Source organism: Petaurus breviceps, unplaced genomic scaffold, assembly GCF_028583685.1.
Source record: "Petaurus breviceps papuanus isolate PSGF00001 unplaced genomic scaffold, PetGlider_PUasm1.0 90825, whole genome shotgun sequence".
Classification (NCBI taxonomy): domain Eukaryota; kingdom Metazoa; phylum Chordata; class Mammalia; order Diprotodontia; family Petauridae; genus Petaurus; species Petaurus breviceps.
Window position 1 is genome coordinate 21,941,016 of NW_027187353.1, and position 18,638 is coordinate 21,959,653.

At 39.6% G+C, this 18,638-nt stretch overlaps 1 protein-coding gene across 1 annotated transcript in view; it reads right to left on the reverse strand.

The window, feature by feature from the left end:
- Positions 1-2,554: 2,554 nt before the first annotated feature.
- DDX50 (DExD-box helicase 50) overlaps positions 2,555-18,638 on the reverse strand; it is a 30,281-nt gene continuing 14,197 nt past the window's right edge. Inside the window, exons 11-15 of the mRNA XM_069071479.1 lie at positions 18,442-18,515; positions 15,037-15,196; positions 12,202-12,336; positions 11,634-11,678; positions 2,555-3,047 (exon numbers count right to left, since the gene is read on the reverse strand). Of these exons, the coding sequence (XP_068927580.1) occupies positions 2,763-3,047; positions 11,634-11,678; positions 12,202-12,336; positions 15,037-15,196; positions 18,442-18,515 (699 nt within the window). The 3' untranslated portion in view covers positions 2,555-2,762. The remainder of the gene's footprint in view (positions 3,048-11,633; positions 11,679-12,201; positions 12,337-15,036; positions 15,197-18,441; positions 18,516-18,638) is intronic.

The following is an 18,638-nucleotide window of genomic DNA, read 5'->3' on the forward strand; positions in this document are numbered from 1 at the left end:
ACAGGGCAGACAGGAACCAGGAGAGGGAAAGCACTGGAGTTAAGAGGGGTTGGGGATGGCTTCCTCTAGAAGATAGGATTTTAGTTGAGACTTAAAGGAAACCACAGAGGTCAGCAATCAGTGGAGGAGGGAGAGCATTCCAAGTATGGGGGACAGCCAAAGAAATACTAGGAACCAAGAGATGGAGTCTCTTATTCCCGGAACAGAGAGGAGGTTAGTGTCACTGGACCCAAGAATATACATCAGGAATACAAGTACATGTCTGAAAAAATAGGCAGGGGCAAGATCACGAAGGGCTTTGGATGCCAACTAGAGCATTGTGCATTGGCTCCTGCAGATGAATGGAAGACACTGGGGTTTCCTGAGCAGAGGGGATGTGCTTTTAGGAAAATCATTTTGGTGACCAAGTGGAGGATTCATTGGAGTGGGGAGAGACTTGAGTCAGCAGACCCACCAGCAGGCTGTTTGCAGTAGTTCAGGTGTGAGGTGATAAAAGGTGGCAGTCAGAAGAGAGAAAGGGACATACATATTCAAGAGAGGTTGCAAAGGTGAAATAGGCCTTGGACATGGGGGTGGGGTGAGAGATGGTGAGGAGCCCAGGATGACTCAGGCTGTGAACCTGATGAATTGGGAGAATGTTGTCCTTAAAGTAACAGGGAAGGTTTTAGGAAGATACTCTTTCCATATTTCATGGCACAAATCCTGGTGCCACCTCCCTGGCCCTCAAATACTTTTTAGTGTTTTGCCTTTACTTCCATATCTCTATGACATTTTTGTTCAAGAAGTAACTGGCTGTTTGCCCTTAGACAAGTAATTTCCCCCTTGAGCGAATTTTCCCATCTACAAATAGAAGACTAGAAAATTACAGCTGATATTCCACAATTGTACTTTATGTCACAGCTCTCTTCATCTCCGTCTTATCCCCTACTAAACGCTAAGGTCCTTAGACCTTTAAGGTGTCTTCCTCCTAATCTCTCATTTGTTCCTTGACCAGAGTACAGTGCCCTGCACAGGGTACAGCAGGCACAGAAGAACAATGGCTAAACAGGACTTCTCAATTCACCTCTGCAGCACTTTCAGGGCAAAAAGAAATTGTGTGCACTGGCTCTAGATGGGCATGCTCTTCTGTGGCACTTTTCCATCAATTATAGTGAACCATACCAAATAGTTCATGGAAGGCTATGGAGGAAGACTCAACCATACTATGATCCTGGAGCTTTGCCAAGATGCCAGCTCCAAACAGAAGTTAAACATAACCCATAAAATACTCTAGGAGTCAAACTGTCCAGGAGAGATGAATGTATGAAAAGGAAGTAGGCTGGTTATTTTGCAAGAGGGTGATTGATCCTGGATTGGTACCCTTCAATGTGGAGGATGAGGACAATTCACACCAGATGAGAGGGAATAGGACTAACTCTGATTTCCACCTTGCAGCTCTGCTTGGTTTTGAACTCTCCTGAATGTGATGTCCTACACCAGGAACCACCTAGTGGCACCCACCCCTTCCACAGCTTCTTATTGTGTTGTCTTGCATTAAACTATAAACTCACTAAGGGCAGGTACTGCATTAAAGTGGTGCAGTGCATACAACATCAGATCTAGAATCAGTAAGACCCAAGTTCAAATTTGACCTTAGACACTTATTAGTTGAGTGATCTTGGACAAGTCACTTAACCTGCCTGTTTCTTCATCTATAAAATGGGGATAATATAGCACCTAAGTCAAAGAGTTGTTGTCAGAATCAAATGAGATAATTGTAAAGTGTCTGGCACAGAGTTTAAAATTGCATGGATGAATTCTCATCTGCCCTCCTGGAAGAAATGCCTCTCAGTAAGAGCACAGATATACTGAAGGGTCTGGTCCCCTTATGGCCAGAATCATGTGCTAAAACTTTGGTTTTTTCCCTTACCACTCATTACCGCTCTCCATCATCACAGAAAGGTCAGTTACATGGCTGCTTCTAATGTCTAATCTTCTCTCCCAGATGTACATACAAAGCGTTTATTATCTTCCCAGAACCTTGGAAAAGACTCAGCCAAACAAGAGCATAGGCTTTGTAACATTTCCTCAAAGACCCTTTCAGGGCCTCAGTGCCTGGAGGTGGTCCTGGGTTCTTGGTGGCTATGCAAGTGAAGCATAAGCTCTTCCAGGGCTTCCCAAGTCAAAAAGGTGAGGGCTGAGAGTAGGCCTGGGAGCAAACTCAGTGCTTACAGCCTGACAACCTGAACTGGGCAGAAAAATGTCTACCACCCTAGACCTGGCTGGCTTTTTAAAGGTGTCCAAAAGATGGGCAGGTTGTTCATCTACACAAGAGGGTGGGCTAGTTCTTTGTCCCTGGGTTTTCAGCAGAGGCTAAAAGATCCTTAGTCAGGGTCTTGAAGGGGGGATTTCTGTTCAGGTACAGGATAGACTGAAGAACTGAGATAATGGGGGCCTGGTTAACAAAGACAGTGAGTAGAGACACAGAACCCATGCCAATAAGTCATGGATTTATGAAGTATTTTAAGCAAAGGGAATGAGAAATTTTGAAAATAATGAGATTCTTTACACTTAGTGAAAAGAGACAATAAAAGTTTTTTTTTTATTCAAAGGTATAACTGGATAAGTAGATTTGTTTTCACATGAATGGCTGTAATGTTATTTTTGAAAAATATGACCAAGTGCTTTTGCAAATAGCAGACACATCCCTCAGCTATGAAGACCCAATTTGTGGTGGATGGTACACATGATTTGACCCAAATACCTAGCTTATATTGGCAAAATTAACTGTTGGAACTTCGTTTCTTGCCCCGACTTCTTGATCTATTTCCACCTCCACGCCTTCTGTTATCTTGTCGACTCCTTGACCGACCACCACCCTGCCGGCCCCCTGACCGACCACCACCTTGCCGACCACCAGAACGACCACCTGATCGCCCTCCAAAACGACCCCCAGACCGGCCACCTCTCTGTCTTGTGTTGGACGATCTCCTTCCATCATAATACTCTTCTAATTCTGGTAACGCATCTGGCACTGATAATATCCAATCTGAGTCATTCCATTCTGCCTGTGAAGACAATTTATGAGATTAGTAAAAATCACATAGAATTAATTCCAGAAGTAAGCAGAGCTCCCCTTTTACAAAACTTCAGTATCCTTCTGAGTCAGGAGTCAATTATTTGGCTAGCTGAAGTAATAAGGCATAGACAAAAGCCAAACTTGTGAGACATTCCCCTTAAATCAGGAAAAGGGTCTCAGAACCAAAACTATGTCATAAAGCACATGGATAACAGCTCTTAAGTGAGGTTCTGAACCTCTTTAATTTTAGAATTATCTAATACAGTAATGTAAGGTTTGTGAATTTTTTTATTTCCTTTGTAATCCTGTGTTTTATCTTACGTATTTAAAACCAGTACTCTGAGAGGGGATCCACAGCCTTTACTAGATGGACACCAAAAAGAACCACCAATCTAAACCAACTATCTTGGAGGTCAAATTTTCATGCTCTAAAGCATAAGAAAAAATACTATAAGAGAAGAAACTAATAGCCAGGTCAAACGATGAAAAACTTCAACTCAAAATACCAAGTACTATAACTAATGCAGACAATGATGTTCCAGGCTGTGCAGGGACCATTAGTGTCACTTGTCTATATGTGTACAGTGAGGCAGGACCTGAACCCAGGCCCTTTAGGAGGCAGTGAAATGCACAACACTTTCAAGGCCTGCAAGACCTGTCCATGTGGCACTACTCCTTCCATGTGGGCAAATCCAAATTTTTACAGCCCTTCCAAGGAAGGCTGCTGTGCCCAATACATCCATCACCCTTTGGCCAAGCTGCTGATGACACTCCCCAACAAAGTCAAGTCAAACCTGAGCTTTAGATCAGCATTTGGCCTGTCCTGGAAATCCTTCCAGTGTGGGAGGGTTAGCCCTCAAGAAGCCAGGGTCACGCCCATGTCACCAAGAGGCATCAGAGCACTACATCAGTTAATATAGTTTGTAATGTATTCCAGAAATATTAGCATCCAAAAAGTTTTGTTTTTTATATGATGGCTAAAAGAGAAAGTTCAAGTTACTGGGGTGGAAAAAGATATGAAAAAACTCATTCCTGATTACAAGAAATAAATAAGCTTTTAGTGTAATACTGGAGTCAAGAGATAAGAAATCTTAGGTTTACAAACTTATGTGAGATGTTTGCCTTAAGTAGTTAAGGGACTTGATTTGACCCCTCACATCTGATTATGTGATAATGTGCATTTACTATTCTTGTGATGGCATACAGAACTTTAACTGTGAATAGAAAGTGGACCTACAGTTCCAAAAGTCATGTTAAGTGATGCTGCCTCCCCTCACCCTATATCTCCAAAAAAGAGAGCCATCATAACTTTTTTAAATGCAAAAAGCAAAAGCAAAAATAGTCCTAATTAAAAGAGATAGGGAAGGAAATGACATCTTGATAAAAGATACCATAGACAATGAAGTAATATCAATGCTAAACAAATATGCACCAAGTGGTATGGCACTCCAATTCTTTTAAGTGAGTTACAGGTTCATGACCAACAAGACAGAGAGAATTGTGCAAGGTAAAATAGATATTTTGGTTTTATCAAAAAGCTTTTGTAGGAGCAAAACTAATGCAACCAAGATTGTAAAGATTGTTTCCCAGCTCTAAATGTAGAAAAAGCTGAGAACAAGCAAGCAGGAGGGTTTTGAAAGTAACCTGAAGAATCTGATGTATATTTTTCCCTTTTTTAAATAGTATTTTCCCCCACTTATTTCAAGACAGTTTTTAACCATTAATTTTTATAAGATTTTGAGTTCCAAATTTTTCTCTCCCTCCTTCCCCTTCCCTCAATGATAGGCAATAATTCGATATAGGTTGTACATGTGCTATCATGTGAAACACATTTCTGTATTAGTCCTAGTTGTGAAAGAAACAGATCAAAAGGGGGAAAAAAACACGAAAAAGAATAGTTAGTGAAAGAAGTAAGCTTTGATTTGCCTTCAGAGTCCATCAGTTCTATTATCTGAATGTGGATAACATTTTCCTTCATTAAGTCCTTTGTATCTGCCTTGGATCACTGTGTTACTCAGAAGAGCTGAGATATTTATGGTTAATCATCATACAATGTTGCTGATACTATATACAATGTTTTCCTGGTTCTACTCATTTCACTTTGCATCAGTTTGTACAAGTCTCTGCAGGCTTTTTTGAAATCTGCCTCTTCATCTTTTATCTTATTGCACAATAGTATTCCATTACATTCATATGGCACAATTTGTTCACCCATTCTTCAACTGATGAACATCCAATTTCCAGTTATTTTGCCATCATCAAAAGGGCTGCTATAAATCTTTCTGCACACCTAGGTCTTTCTCCCTTTTTTGTGATCTCTTTGGGATACAGACCTAATAGTAGTATTGCTAAATCAAAGGGATTAGTCTGATTGCCCTTTGGGCATAATTCCAAATTGTTCTCCAGAGCAGCTGGATCAGTTCACAACTCCACCAAGCCTGCATCAGTGTCCCAATTTTCCCACATTCTCTCCATTTGTCATATTTCTTTTCTATTATATTAGCCAATCTGATAGGTGTGAAGTGATAACTCGGTTATTTTAATTTGCATTTTTCTAATCAAAAGTGATTTAGATCTGGGAGCCAAGATGGCGGAGTAGAAACAGCACTTCCTCGTAGCTCCTCCTACCACCTCCAATCCATGTAAAAATTACTCTAAACAAACTTTGGAGCTACAGAACCCACAAAATGACAGAGAGAAGCTAACTTCCCACTGAAGACAGTCCAGTAGGCTGGCAGGAAGGGGCCAGCACAGCACTCTAGCTGAGCTGCATGAGCCTGAGGTTTTAGCTTCAGGGAGGCCACAACCAGCCATGGCTGGAGGGATTTCAGATCACCAGCAGCTGTGGAGATTTCCAGAATTATCAACCCAAAGATGCTACAAAGTGAGAGGTCAGTGCAATGTGGACTTTGGGAACTGGGAGTCCAGTAGTGCAGTCTGGCCTTTGCCCCAAAGGGAGAAGCAGGTGAGGTACTGCAGCCCTGCAGCCACTGCCACATGACTGCTTCAGAGCTCCTGGCCTGCAGATTGTAGAGGGACCAAGCTACCACTTTGAGGGGTAATCACTCTTGCTTTAACCTCCCTGGATCTGGATCACTGTCTGGGGTGGAGATCTTGGGGTGTGTGACCAGTTTGCCAGAGCTTGTGGAGGCGACAGAGAGGGCAGCCAACCAATAGCTCTGGCAGCTGAGAAAACCCCAGAGATTGGGACAAAGCTCCCCTCTCTGGTAGCAGAGTTCTACTATGGCAAAAAGCTCCAAAGTCAAGTAATTGACTGGCAACATGAGCAAGCAAATGAAGCAAAGCAAGCACAGCAATCCTTCTTTACACTCCTATTTTGGGGACAAAAAGGATCAATGCATGGAACAGGAGGAAGACAGTGAAGTCAGAACCCCTGTACCAAAAGCTTCCAAGAAAAATATGAACTGGTTATAGGCCACAGAGGAACTTAAGAAGGATTTTGAAAACCAAGTAAGAGAAGTAGAGGAAAAATTGGGAAGATAAATGTGAACGATGCAAGAAAATAATGAAATGAGAGTCAACAACCTGACTGAAGAAAAAAACACCTTAAAAAATAGACTAATTCAATGGCAAAAGAGACCCAAAAAGCCAATGTGGAGAAGAATGCCTTAAAAAGCCAAATTTGCCTGATGGAAAAAAAATCTCAAAAGCTCACTGAAGAGAATCATTCCTTCAGAATTAGATTGGAGCAAATGAAAGCTAATGACTTTATGAAAAATCAAGATACTATTACACAGATTCAAATAAACGAAAAAATAAAAGACAATGTGAACTATCTCACTGGAAAAACCACTGACCTGGAAAACAGATCCAGGAGAGATAATTTAAAAATTATTGGACTACCTGAAAGCCATGATCAAAGAAAGAACCTAGAAATCATCCTCCAAGAAATTCTCAAGGAAAATTGCCCTGATGTTTTAGAACCAGAAGGCAAAATAGAGGTTGGAAGAATCCACCGATCACCTCCTGAAAAAGATCCCTAAAAGAAAACTCCTAGGAATATTATAGCCAGGTTCCGGAATTCCCAGATCAAGGAGAAAATGTTACAAGCAGCCAGGAAGAAACAATTTGAATATTGTAGAAACACAATCAGGATAACACAGGATCTGGCAGCTTCTACACTGAGGGATCAAACGGTTTGGAATATGATATTCCAGAGGTCATAAGAGCTGGGATTAAAACCAAGAATCACCTACCCAGCAAAACTGAGTATTATGTTTCAGGGGAAACTATGGTGATTCAATGGAATAGAGAACTTTCAAACATTCATGATGAAAAAACCAGAGTTGAATAGAAAATCTGACATTCAGATACAAGAAGCAAGAGTAGCATGAGAAGGTAAACAGGGAAAAGAAATTATAAGGAACTTATCAAAACTGAACTATTTACATTCCTACATGGAAAAACGATAATTATAACTTATGAAACTTTTCTCAGTATGAGAATAGTTGAAGGGAACAGAAATGTATATATTATATATATGTATACATACATATATATGTCTATATAGGAGGGTATATGGGCATATGAATACATAAGTGTATATATGTGCATAGGTATACATAGACAGAAGGCACAAGATCAAGTGAATAGGAAGGGATGATACTTAAAAGGTAATGAGAGGAGATGGATAGAGACAGAATGGGGTAAATTATCTCACATAGAAGAAGCAAGGGAAAACTGTTACAATGGAAGGGAAGAACAGGAAGGCAAAAGGGAATGAGTCAACCTTGCTCTCATTGAATTTGGCTTAGGAAGGGAATGACATATACACTAAATAGGGTATCTCACCCTACAGGATAGTAGGGGGAAGGGGATGAGAGAGGGAATGATGGAAGGGAGGGCAAGCTTGGGGGGAGGGAAGTTGGAAGCACACACTTTTGAAAAGGAACAGGATCAAAGTAGAGAATAAAACAAGTGGGGGGTGGGATAGGATGGAGGGAAATATAGTCAGTCTTTTACAATATATCCACTATGGAAATGTTTTGCATAGCTACACACGTACAACCTATATTGAATTGCTTATCTTTCCAGCAAGGGTGGGTGACGAGGGAGAAAGGGAAATTACCTGGAATTCAAAGACTTAAAATCAAATGTTTAAAAAAATGTTATTATTATATTTTACACACGACTGGGAAATAAGAATACAGGCACTGGAGCACAGAGATGCACCATGCCCTACCCCTTTTTTGGAGGGGGGATAGGGGAAGATATGGGAGAGAGCAGCTTGGGGGAGGGGATATTCAGTGGGGTCGTTGTTTTTGGGGTGGTGGGTAGGGGAAAAATAGTTAGAAAATTTGTAACTCTAAATCTTGTGGACATGAATGATGTAAACTAAAAATAAACATAAAATTTAATTTAAAAAAAAGTTATTTAGTTCATATCTTCATATGCCTATGGATAGCCTGGATTTCTTCATCTGAAAACTGCCTGTTCACATCCTTTGAACGTTTATCACTTGGGGAATGACTTGTATTCTTATAAATTTGACTCTGTGCTCTATATATTTGACAAATGAGGCCTTTATCAGAGACACTTGCTGTAAAGATTGTTTTCCAGCTTTTGGCTTTCCTTCTAATCTTGGTTGTGTTAGTTTTGCTTGTGCAAAACCTTCTTAATAAAATCAAAATATCTATTTTACATTTCACAATGCTCTCTATCTCGTTTGGTCACAAACCTGTACCTCATTTAACTTCTCTAAGAATTTGGATGCCATATTGGTGCATATTTGTTTAGTATGGATACTACCTCACTGTCTATGGCATCTTTTATCCAGATGTCATTTCCTTCCTTATCTCTTTTAATTAGGCCTGGTTTTGCTTTTGCTTTCTCTGAGACTTGGATTGCTACTCATGCTTTTTGACTCCAGCTGAAGCATAGTAGATTCTGCTCAAGCTCCTTAGCCCTACTCTGTGTCTTCCTGCTTCAAGTGTGTTTCTTGTAAACATACTATAGGATCCTGGCTTTAGGTCCACTCTGCTATCCATTTCTGCTTTATGGGAGAACTTATCCCATTCACAGTTATGATCACTAACTGTCCATTTCCCTCCATCCTATTTTTTCTCCTGTTTATTCTGTCTCCTTTCACTCTTTCCCTCCTTGACAGTATTTTGCTTCCATCTACCACCTCCCCTGATCTGCCCTCTCTCCGCCCCTATTTTCTGTCTGGGTAAGATAGAATTCTATATTCAACTGATTAGGTATATTATTCCCTCTTTAAGCCAATTCTGATGAGAGTAAGGTTCAAGCGATGCCCATTCTCCCAACTTTCCCTCCACTGTAATAGGTTTTTCATGCCTCTTTATGTGAAATAATTTACCCCTTTTTAAACTTTCCCTTCCTTCTGTACCCAGTGTACTCCTCTTCCTCACCACTTAATTTTTTTTCATTTCCTCAAATTCACCTTATACTTGAACTCTCTGTCTATATCTCTGTCTATCTATATAATTTCCTTCTAGCTGTGCTATTAATGGAACAATTTTTAAGAATTAAGAATATCATCTTCTCCGTGTGGGGATGTAAACAGTTCAGCTCCATCAAATCCCTTATGTTTTTTTTCTTTTCCCTTTTGAGACTCCTCTTGGGTCTTGATATTGGAGAACAAATTTTTTGTTCAGTTTTGGGATTCACTTTACAAAAGCGTGAAGTCCTTCTATTTCACTAAATGACCATATTTTCCCCCTGAAGTATATTCCCCAGGTAGGTGATTTTTGGTTGTAGTCTGCTTCCCTGAGTATCATATTCCATGACCTCCAATCCTTTAATGTTACAGCTGCTAAATCCTGTGTAATTATGATTATTGCTCCCCAGCATTTGAATTCCTTCTTTCTGGTCACTTTCAAGAGTTTTTCCTTGACTTGGTAGTTCTGTAATTCAGCTATAATGCTCCTTGGAGTTTTTATTTTGATATTTCTTTCCTGAGGTGATTGGTAGATTCTTTCAATGCCTATTTTGATCTCTGGGGTTCCAGGATATCATGGCAATTTTCCTTTATAATTTCTTGAAAGATGCAATCCACATCCTCCATTTGATTATGGCTTTCCAGTAGTTCAATGATTCTGACATTGTCTCTCCTGGATCTATTTTCCAGGTCAGCAGTTTTTCCAATGAGGTATTTTACATTTTCTTCCGTTTTTTCATTCTTTTGAATTTGATTGGTTCTTGATGTCTTATGTAGTCATTAGCTTCTACTCACCCAATTCTAAAACCACCTTTTCCTCAGATTTTGTACTTCCTTTTCCATTTGGCTAACTGGACTTTTTAAGCAGTTGTCTTTTTCCAAGCTGTTGAATCTTTTTTCTTAATTCTCTTGCATCACTCTCATCTCTTTTCCCAATTTTTTTTCTACCTCTCTTATATGATTTTTAAGCTCCTTTTTGAGTTCTTCCTGGGCTTGAGACCACTTCCTGTTTTATTCTGGGGTTTTGCCCACAGGTGTTTTGGGATTGTTGTTTCTTCTGAGTTGTATTGATCTTCCCTGTCACCATAATAACTTTCTATGGTCAGATTCTTTTATTGATGTTTTTTTGGTCATCTTTTTTAGCTTTTTTCCTCTTTTAAATTTGAGCTCCTCTCCCAGGGTGGAAGGAGCACTGACTCAGGCTTCTTGTTTGAAGGGCTACAGGCCCTGGCTGTTTACCTGGTGAGGCATGGACATGTCCTGAGACCCATGGGCACCCTTGTATCTCGTGCTGCACTGAGGAGGTAGGGTAGGAAGGTGGCTGGCATTGCTGGAGACCATAGGGATCTAGTAGCTTACATGGTGCTGAGCCAGGGTCCTAGTGCTGACGTCTGGCATATGCTGAGGCTGGTAAGGTGTTTCTGCATTTCCCTGGGACTACACAGAAGCACACAGCAGTCTGGTTGTTGGCAGCTGTTTGCCCAGGGCTATGATGAAGCACATGGTTGGCTTGGCTTATGGCTGCCTGTTTGCTTAGGCACTCACAAGGTTGGTATTTACCTATTTGCTAGGGACTCTGCTGAAGCATGTGGAGGTTCTCAGAGGTGAAATCTGTCCTTCCCCTGGCTATGCTGAGGTGGGAGGGCGGAACACAGCAAGAGGAGAGAGTGTCCTGGTAGTGATGTTTGCCTGCTCCATGGCACTGGGACTCAGGATCTCCCACTGGTTTTGCTGAGGTGGGGCTTGCTGGGAAACTTCCTGTCTTGGACTACATTACCCTTTCATCTGAGACAGACCTTTCTTGCTAATCTTCCAAGTTTCTTGGGCTAAAAGACTATTTCAGCCCATCTTTTTGCTGTTTCAGAATTCGTTTTGGGGAGCTATATTGTGGCTGTTTGGAATGTTGTAAACTTTTAGAGAAGGGAAGGTAGTAAAGGAGAGATTTGTGATTTCATATAAAATTCCATTTTTTTGTGCTTTGCTACGTAAATGGAAATGCTCTTTTATCAGTGCTTAAGTTTAGAATGTAGGAAAGAAATTTTTTTTAAAGCAAGCAACAACTTGCAGCAATCAGGTAAATCAGGTAAACCAATAAAATAATATTCAGAACAGCTGGTTTGATATTCTTCTAAAAGTAGGCATAAAAAAGATTACCTGTATTAGTTCTGACTCGCTCGTTGGAATATCAAAGCATACACCCTAGAAAAAGAAAGGTAAAACTTTCTTTAAGTTTGAAATACTTAGATGATATTCCCTAAAATAGGCTTTGATGGTAATCTCCAAGCAGTTTAGATTTTTTTTGAAGAGAAAGGTTAAGTAAAACCCCATGCAAGTATAATAATAACTTTTAAAATGGGCAATTTTATGTCATTGTCTATAAGGCCCAAAGTAACAAAGATGAATCAAATACCTACTCCTCTTCCAAAGCTGCCTAGGATGACAGATCAATGAAAACATCAGTCCAACTTGAATGAACAGAAGTTATTTAAAGAACTAAGAAATTATATCTACCTCTAAGAAGTTTTAGATTTTGTGAAGCAAGAGTGACTTTCAGCTTGCTTTTGAAAAGGGCCACTGATGCAGCCCTAATATTTTATCAGAAATAAGCTAGCACCCAGAGATTATATTCTTTGTACTGTAAAAAACCAATTTCCAAATCTGCTAACCTTCTAAACAATTTTCATTTGCTTCTGAAGATTTGTAAAGGAATTGTGATGCTTACCATTTTCCCTTTCAGGAGGCACATTCGGACAATTCGGGACATGGTATCACTACTCAGCTTCCTGCTGAGCTCCTTCCTCGCAGTGCTGATGTCCTGTAACTCCTCTGGGCTTTGTAGAATCATAGTCACAAATCCCTTCAGGAGTAAAGATCACAGTCAACAGGGAGTATGGATTTCAGGACAATCAAAGAAAGCTGATTTTGCCTTTAAAACCACACACATAAAGCCAAGACAAGGACATTATAAATTGCATGCTAATGCAGATCCTGCAACCACTCAATTATAAGCATTTTCATTTTGGCAAGTTAGCCGAAAAATCCATTAGACAATATAACTTTTGTTTATAATTTAAAATATAGAGAATTACTATAACAAGACTGAGCACCTTAAGGTCAATGAATATTCTCCACAGCATCTGGTAGAATATCTCAAAAATAGAATTCAACATTTACTGAATAAATCAACAAATCGGGGTGGCTAGGTGGCACAGTGAATAGAGCACCAGCCCTGGAGCCTGGAAGACCTGAGTTCGAATCCAGCCTCGGACACTTAACACAAAAACTAGCTGTGAGACCTCGGGCAAGTCACTTAACCCCAATTGCCCTACCTTCACCTCTCCAAAAAAAAAAGTTCGCTGCACATTTAAAGGTAAATAATAGGTTTTAAACTGCTCAATTCTTATAAACTGAATGTTACTCAGATCTCAGGCTGCAGCGCTGAGCTAAAACCAACAACATGAAAGTTAACAGAAAGAAACAAAGTTGTGCATTTTGGGTTCATACAATCAATGGCAACACTTCATAGGAAGATTCTTCTGAGACATAATCACTACTATGAGAAAGAAAAGCATCTTAGGTTGCATTAACAGAAGTGAAGTGTTGTGGCACAGTGAGGAAGAGCACCGGCCCCAGCATCAGGAGCCCCGGGATCGGTTCTGGCCTCAGACACTCAGCACTCACACAAAATAACTGGCCATGTGACCTTGAGCAAGTTACTCAACCCCAGTTGCTTAGGGGCAGCCAGGTGGCAAGCGCCGGCCCCAGCGTCGGGAGACCTGGGATTGGTTCTGGCCTCAGACACTCAGCACCCACACAAAATATCTGGCATTGTAACCTTGGGCAAGTTACTGAACCCCAACTGCTTTAAAAAAAAAAGTGAAGTGTTAGGGTCAATGAAAGTCACAATTATATTCTACTTGCTTTGGTATCATAGAAAAGTCAGTAGTTTTGGATTCTGTCTCTCTGGCTGAATGACCCTGGGTAAATTTGCTTTACTTTTCCGAGCCTCAGCTTTCTCATCAGGAAAATGGGAATAATAATTACATCTGCCTCAAAGATTTATTAAAAGCAAATGAGATAATGTATGTAAATCACTTTTGTTACCTAGAAGGCTCTATATGGAAAGTCAGCTATTATTCCTTGTAGGTGTGATCAGACCACATCTACTGCACTGTGCTCAATTTTGAATGCTGCATTTTAAGACACTGATAGACTAGTGTCCCAAAAAAGGTAGCCAATCAATGAGTCAACAAGCATTTATTAAACACCTATTAAAAAATTGAGACAAGGGATAAAAGGGCCCTTGTCAAGGGACGGCACAGTGCCTGGCCTGAAGTCAGGAAGATGAGTCTTCCTGAGCTCAACTCTGGCCTCAAACACTTATTAGCTGTGTGACCAGGGGCAAGTCACTCAACCCTGTTTGCCTTAGTTTCCTCATGTATAAAATGAGCTTGAAAAGAAAATGGCAAACCATTCCAGTACCTTTGCCAAGAAAACCCCAAATGGAATCATGAAGAGTTAGATACTGAAAAAATGGCTGAGCAGTATATAAGGACCAAAATGAAATCATCCCTGCCCTCATGGAGCTTACATTCTAGCAGGGCAGCCTGTATGTATGTATGTATGCGTATGTGTGTATGTATGTATAAATAAGTATATTCAAAATACAAAGTAAGCTAGGAGGAAGGAAGTGGAGGACCAAGACAACCTTCATTCAGGAGGTGGTGAATTATGACAGGGTTCTACAAGGCAAAGGGTGTGGTAAAGATACATCTCTGGCCAGTATGACAGCCCAGAGGCAGAAGAGTGTGCAGCAGGAAACTTTAGCTGGATAGCAGAATTCAGGGAAAAAAGTGTGAGGCTGGAAAGGAAGGTCAGAGCCAGGTTAGAAAACAGGGAGCATTGAGTACTTTAGAAACTTTTAGTTCTGTTCTTTAGGTCACCGAGTGGAAGATGCACCAGATAAAGAAGGATGAGGGAGAAGCATGAACATGGGAGCAGAGAGAAAAGGGATACAAGGAACCGTGAACAGAGAAAGAAGATTTGATGACAAGGTAACAGTGGGACCTGGGGGAGAGGAGAAAGAGATGTGGTTATTGGTAGGGGTTAAAGAGAAGCGGAGAACAGCTAGAAGAGAATATTAATCTGGGCAGCAGCACTGGCACCACTTTCGGGAAATTCCAGGGAAGCACATTTCACCTCCAAAAAAGGAAAATCTTCTGAGTAACAAGAGGTGAAGCCCATGTGTCATGAAGGTAGGCTCTCCACTACTGAACATGCTTAAGGAGAGACTGAACGGCCATCTATCAAGGTTGCTTGAAAGAATTTTTGCATTTGGGTCATTCCCAAGAGTATGATTTGGGAGAGATGTATGACTCAGCATTTCCCGAAGGAGGAAATTCCTTAAGAGAGAATGCCTAACAGCACAACCCATGTTTTGCTTATTCAGGCCACAGGAAGCAAGGCACATGAAGGGAGTTATAGCAATCACAGTATTAATATCAAGGTTCAGCTAGAATCTGCTGTCCTTCATTATCACTGCCCCAAATATCTGTACCTTATCAGAGTTGATCAAGGAGCGAGGTTCGAAAGAGGAGGCACCTGAGATGTGTGCCAATGCTGCTGCCAACGCATCCACTGCCCCCTTCTCCTCTATCAGTCTCTGAGCTGATGGCCGGAAAAATTCAACAGCAACAAAAGAAACTGAAGCCAGGGACCTACAATTTTATTTAATATAACATTTCCTTGGTTATAAAGCTGAAGGTTTACTTCCAAGTAAGGTTGTAGAATTTTTAACCAGAATACAAGTCCAGTAAACTGTCCCTTCAGATTTCATGCTTCATTCATAAATTATTAAATTTTCAGAAATGATTTAGAAACATCTACAAAAGTTTAGCAATATTGTGCATATATTTAACTTTAATGTTTCTTCTAGATTATAGTATAACAGAAGTCATAATGTTATTTTTGTTTTTGCATCACCAGAATCTTCCCAGATTTCTCCCTAAGAGCCATCTCATATAACAAATGTTTTTAAAGAAAAAACAAAAAAGAGGAGAAATTGGCAAAACTAATAAATGGCATAGAAAAAGTCTGAAAAGATATACGATGTACCACATCCACGAAACTGCTGCCTCTGCAAAGGAGCGGGGTGGAGATACCTTCCTTGGGGCTATACTTGATTGTAATTTTGCAAAAGTCATTTTTAATTTTTTGGTGTATACATGTTTTTTCCATTTATGTTGCTGTGGTCACTGTGTGTGCTATTCTCTTGGCTCTGCTGACTTCCCTTTTCACAAAGATCTTCCAGTGCTTCTCTGTATTAATCACATACATTTCTTAGAACTAGTAAAAGTCCATGACGGTAACAGGTTTGAAAGTAATAATTTCTTGATGACCGATTCCAAATTAATTTCATGACTCTTCATCTCTCTCTGTTGTAGTTTTCTTCATGGACCACAATTTGAAAGCTTTCTCAATGGATGGGTGTCTACTTTGTTTTCACTCCTTTGCTATCACAAAAAGTGCTACTATTAATATTTTGGTATATATGAGGATTTCTTTATCAATCGAATCCTTGGGGTATAAAGCCTAGTGGAATTTCTAGATCAAAAAGTACAGTCACTTTATCACCATCATCTGCTTAATTCCAAAGTGCTTTCCAAAACAGTTTTGCTGATTCACAGGTCCACCAATAATGCACTGGTTTACCTACTGTCTCAATAGCGCCTCCAACTTCTTTCCACCATCTTTGGCAATTTGCCAGGTAGGAGAGAAAACTTCAAGGTTGTTTTGATTTGTATTTGTCTTCTTATTAGAGCTTTCTTTCATCTTGCTGTTAGTAATTGGCAATTCTTTTGAGAACTGTTTGTTCATATTCTTTGACTACTTATTGACTGAGGAATGAATGGATTCTGGGCATATAATGACATGTGTGTGTGTGTGTGTGTGTGTGTGTGTATACACACATATATAGGATACCAAACCCTTATCTGGGAAATTTGATGCAAAGATTTTTTTTAACCACTTATCTTATGTGCATTAATTTTGCTTGTGCATCTTTTTAGCTACAAAAATAACTTTGCAGTCAAAGTTATCTATTTTATCTTTTGCAACTGCCTTTACCCCTTGTTTAAAAAATATATCTCTTACCCATAGTTATGAAAGATATACAATCTGGTTTTTAAATTTTTTTCATGGTGTAATCTTTAATGTCAAATTTATTTTGAATTTATCATGGAATATGTTGTATATGTTGTCAAAGTTTGATCTCTGCTAGACTGCTTTCTAGTTTTCCCCAATAATTTTTATCAAATAAGCAGTTCTTTCATTCTAGATCTTGTTTCTCCAAATGAATTTTGCTGAGTTCCATAAAGTATCACTTTGATAGTTTGATGTCTTTAAAACTGCAAATTGTTTTGACAGGATTGTCATTTTTATCAAACAGGTATTGCCATAAGCACTGAATATTCTTCTTCCAAATTGTCCTAAAATTCTGTATATTTGCATTCCTAATCAATTCTCTCTCTCTTGAGTTTTTTTGGGTTTTTATGTTTTGCAAATTATTTCTGCTGTACAAGACAATAAATTCTACTTTAACAATTCTTATTTATCTCTTCAAATGTCTGGAAACATATTGCTATGTTTCTATGCTCTCTTGGTAATACACAGGGTCCTCTGCCTCATCAGGAACTGATTTTGCTTTATCTTTATTCAGAGATATTTGGACTTGTTTAGATTTCCTGAAGGCCATCTTCCATTCTGTTATTAATACTGGACCTGTTGGTTTATCTGTGTATGTGCATGGTTTTTAACCAAGTTTACTTCCTCCTGAGATTTTTGTCAATTTCAGTCTTTTTTTCCTTATATTCTCCTTCTTTTCACTTTCTGACTCTTCCTTCTTTGATGGTAGTTCCCCTAAGGGCTCGATTTCAAAGCTTTCTTAGCTTCCTCCCACACTAGGGAATTCACTTTTCACCAGTCTCAATCTGTCAGACATTACTTCTCAAGGGACAGAAATGGCCTCAGCTGGGAGCCAGTCCCCCTTTTCTTCAAGCCTGATGGAGCCTTTCCCCCATGCTGGTGTCCTGCCCTACTTCCTTCTGTTCCTTCATTTTTGGCTGAATATTGTTACAGAACAATCAGGAAGGGCAAGCTTCCATTTTCTTGTACCCTCATCTCTTCCTCATAGGTAAGGATAGGGAGGGCTGAATTTTGTTCTTTGTTGCCACAGGATGATGGGGAGAGCAGAGTAAAAGGCTGGGGGGGGAGGGGAGGGAAAAGGTTATGCCAGCAAAGATGATAGCAACATCAAGGAAAATGTGGAATAGATCCCAGAGGCCTATGGGACCTTATTATGTAGCTGTAGTAGAGCACGGATTCTGGTGAAGAAGGTGCTGAGCAATATTAGAGATCAGGGATTAGCCTTCTTGGATGTTAATTCACCAAACTGTTACTTCATCAGGGTTCTTGGTAGTATGTCTTAATTTTTATAGATGTCTTCCATCTTGGTGGATCACATGATCTAGACAACAGTCATCAGTCACTCTTATTTGCATTCGTATCAAGCTGATTTAAATATGGATTAGTATTCTATCCATGACCATTAACACACTTATTTTTCTCTAGGTAGTGCCATAAACTTCATTGCTGGTTTATGAAAGGGAGCAATGGGTTGATTTTTTAGTGTTGTTCTAGTTAATGAGGAATCAAAACAATTACCAAGTAATAGTTCATGCTTCTTTCTCCTCAAGAAGCAATATACACAGATTTTCACTGTCAATTTCACAAAGAAAAATATTTTAATGCACCTAATCATACTGGTAAAAACTGGCTATCTGAATTTTGGAAATTAGAAATCTGTTAAATGAAGCACTACAGCTAGTGCTTAAAAATTTTTAATTAATTCAAAGTGCACCAAAGACAAGAGAAAAAATATTCAAGTTAAACAAAAAACCCATACCTGATAGCATCCATACTCCGAGATTTAACTAAATCCATTGTAGTTGGAACACCTACACGTTTAAAAGTTATTCCCTGAAAATGAAAGAATAATATTAAAGAAATGGAAGTCTCTGGAAATAATTACTAGATTAATACATCTGAATAATTATTTATTTTCTTGGACATATGCTGAAATATTTCCAAACTCCAGATTAA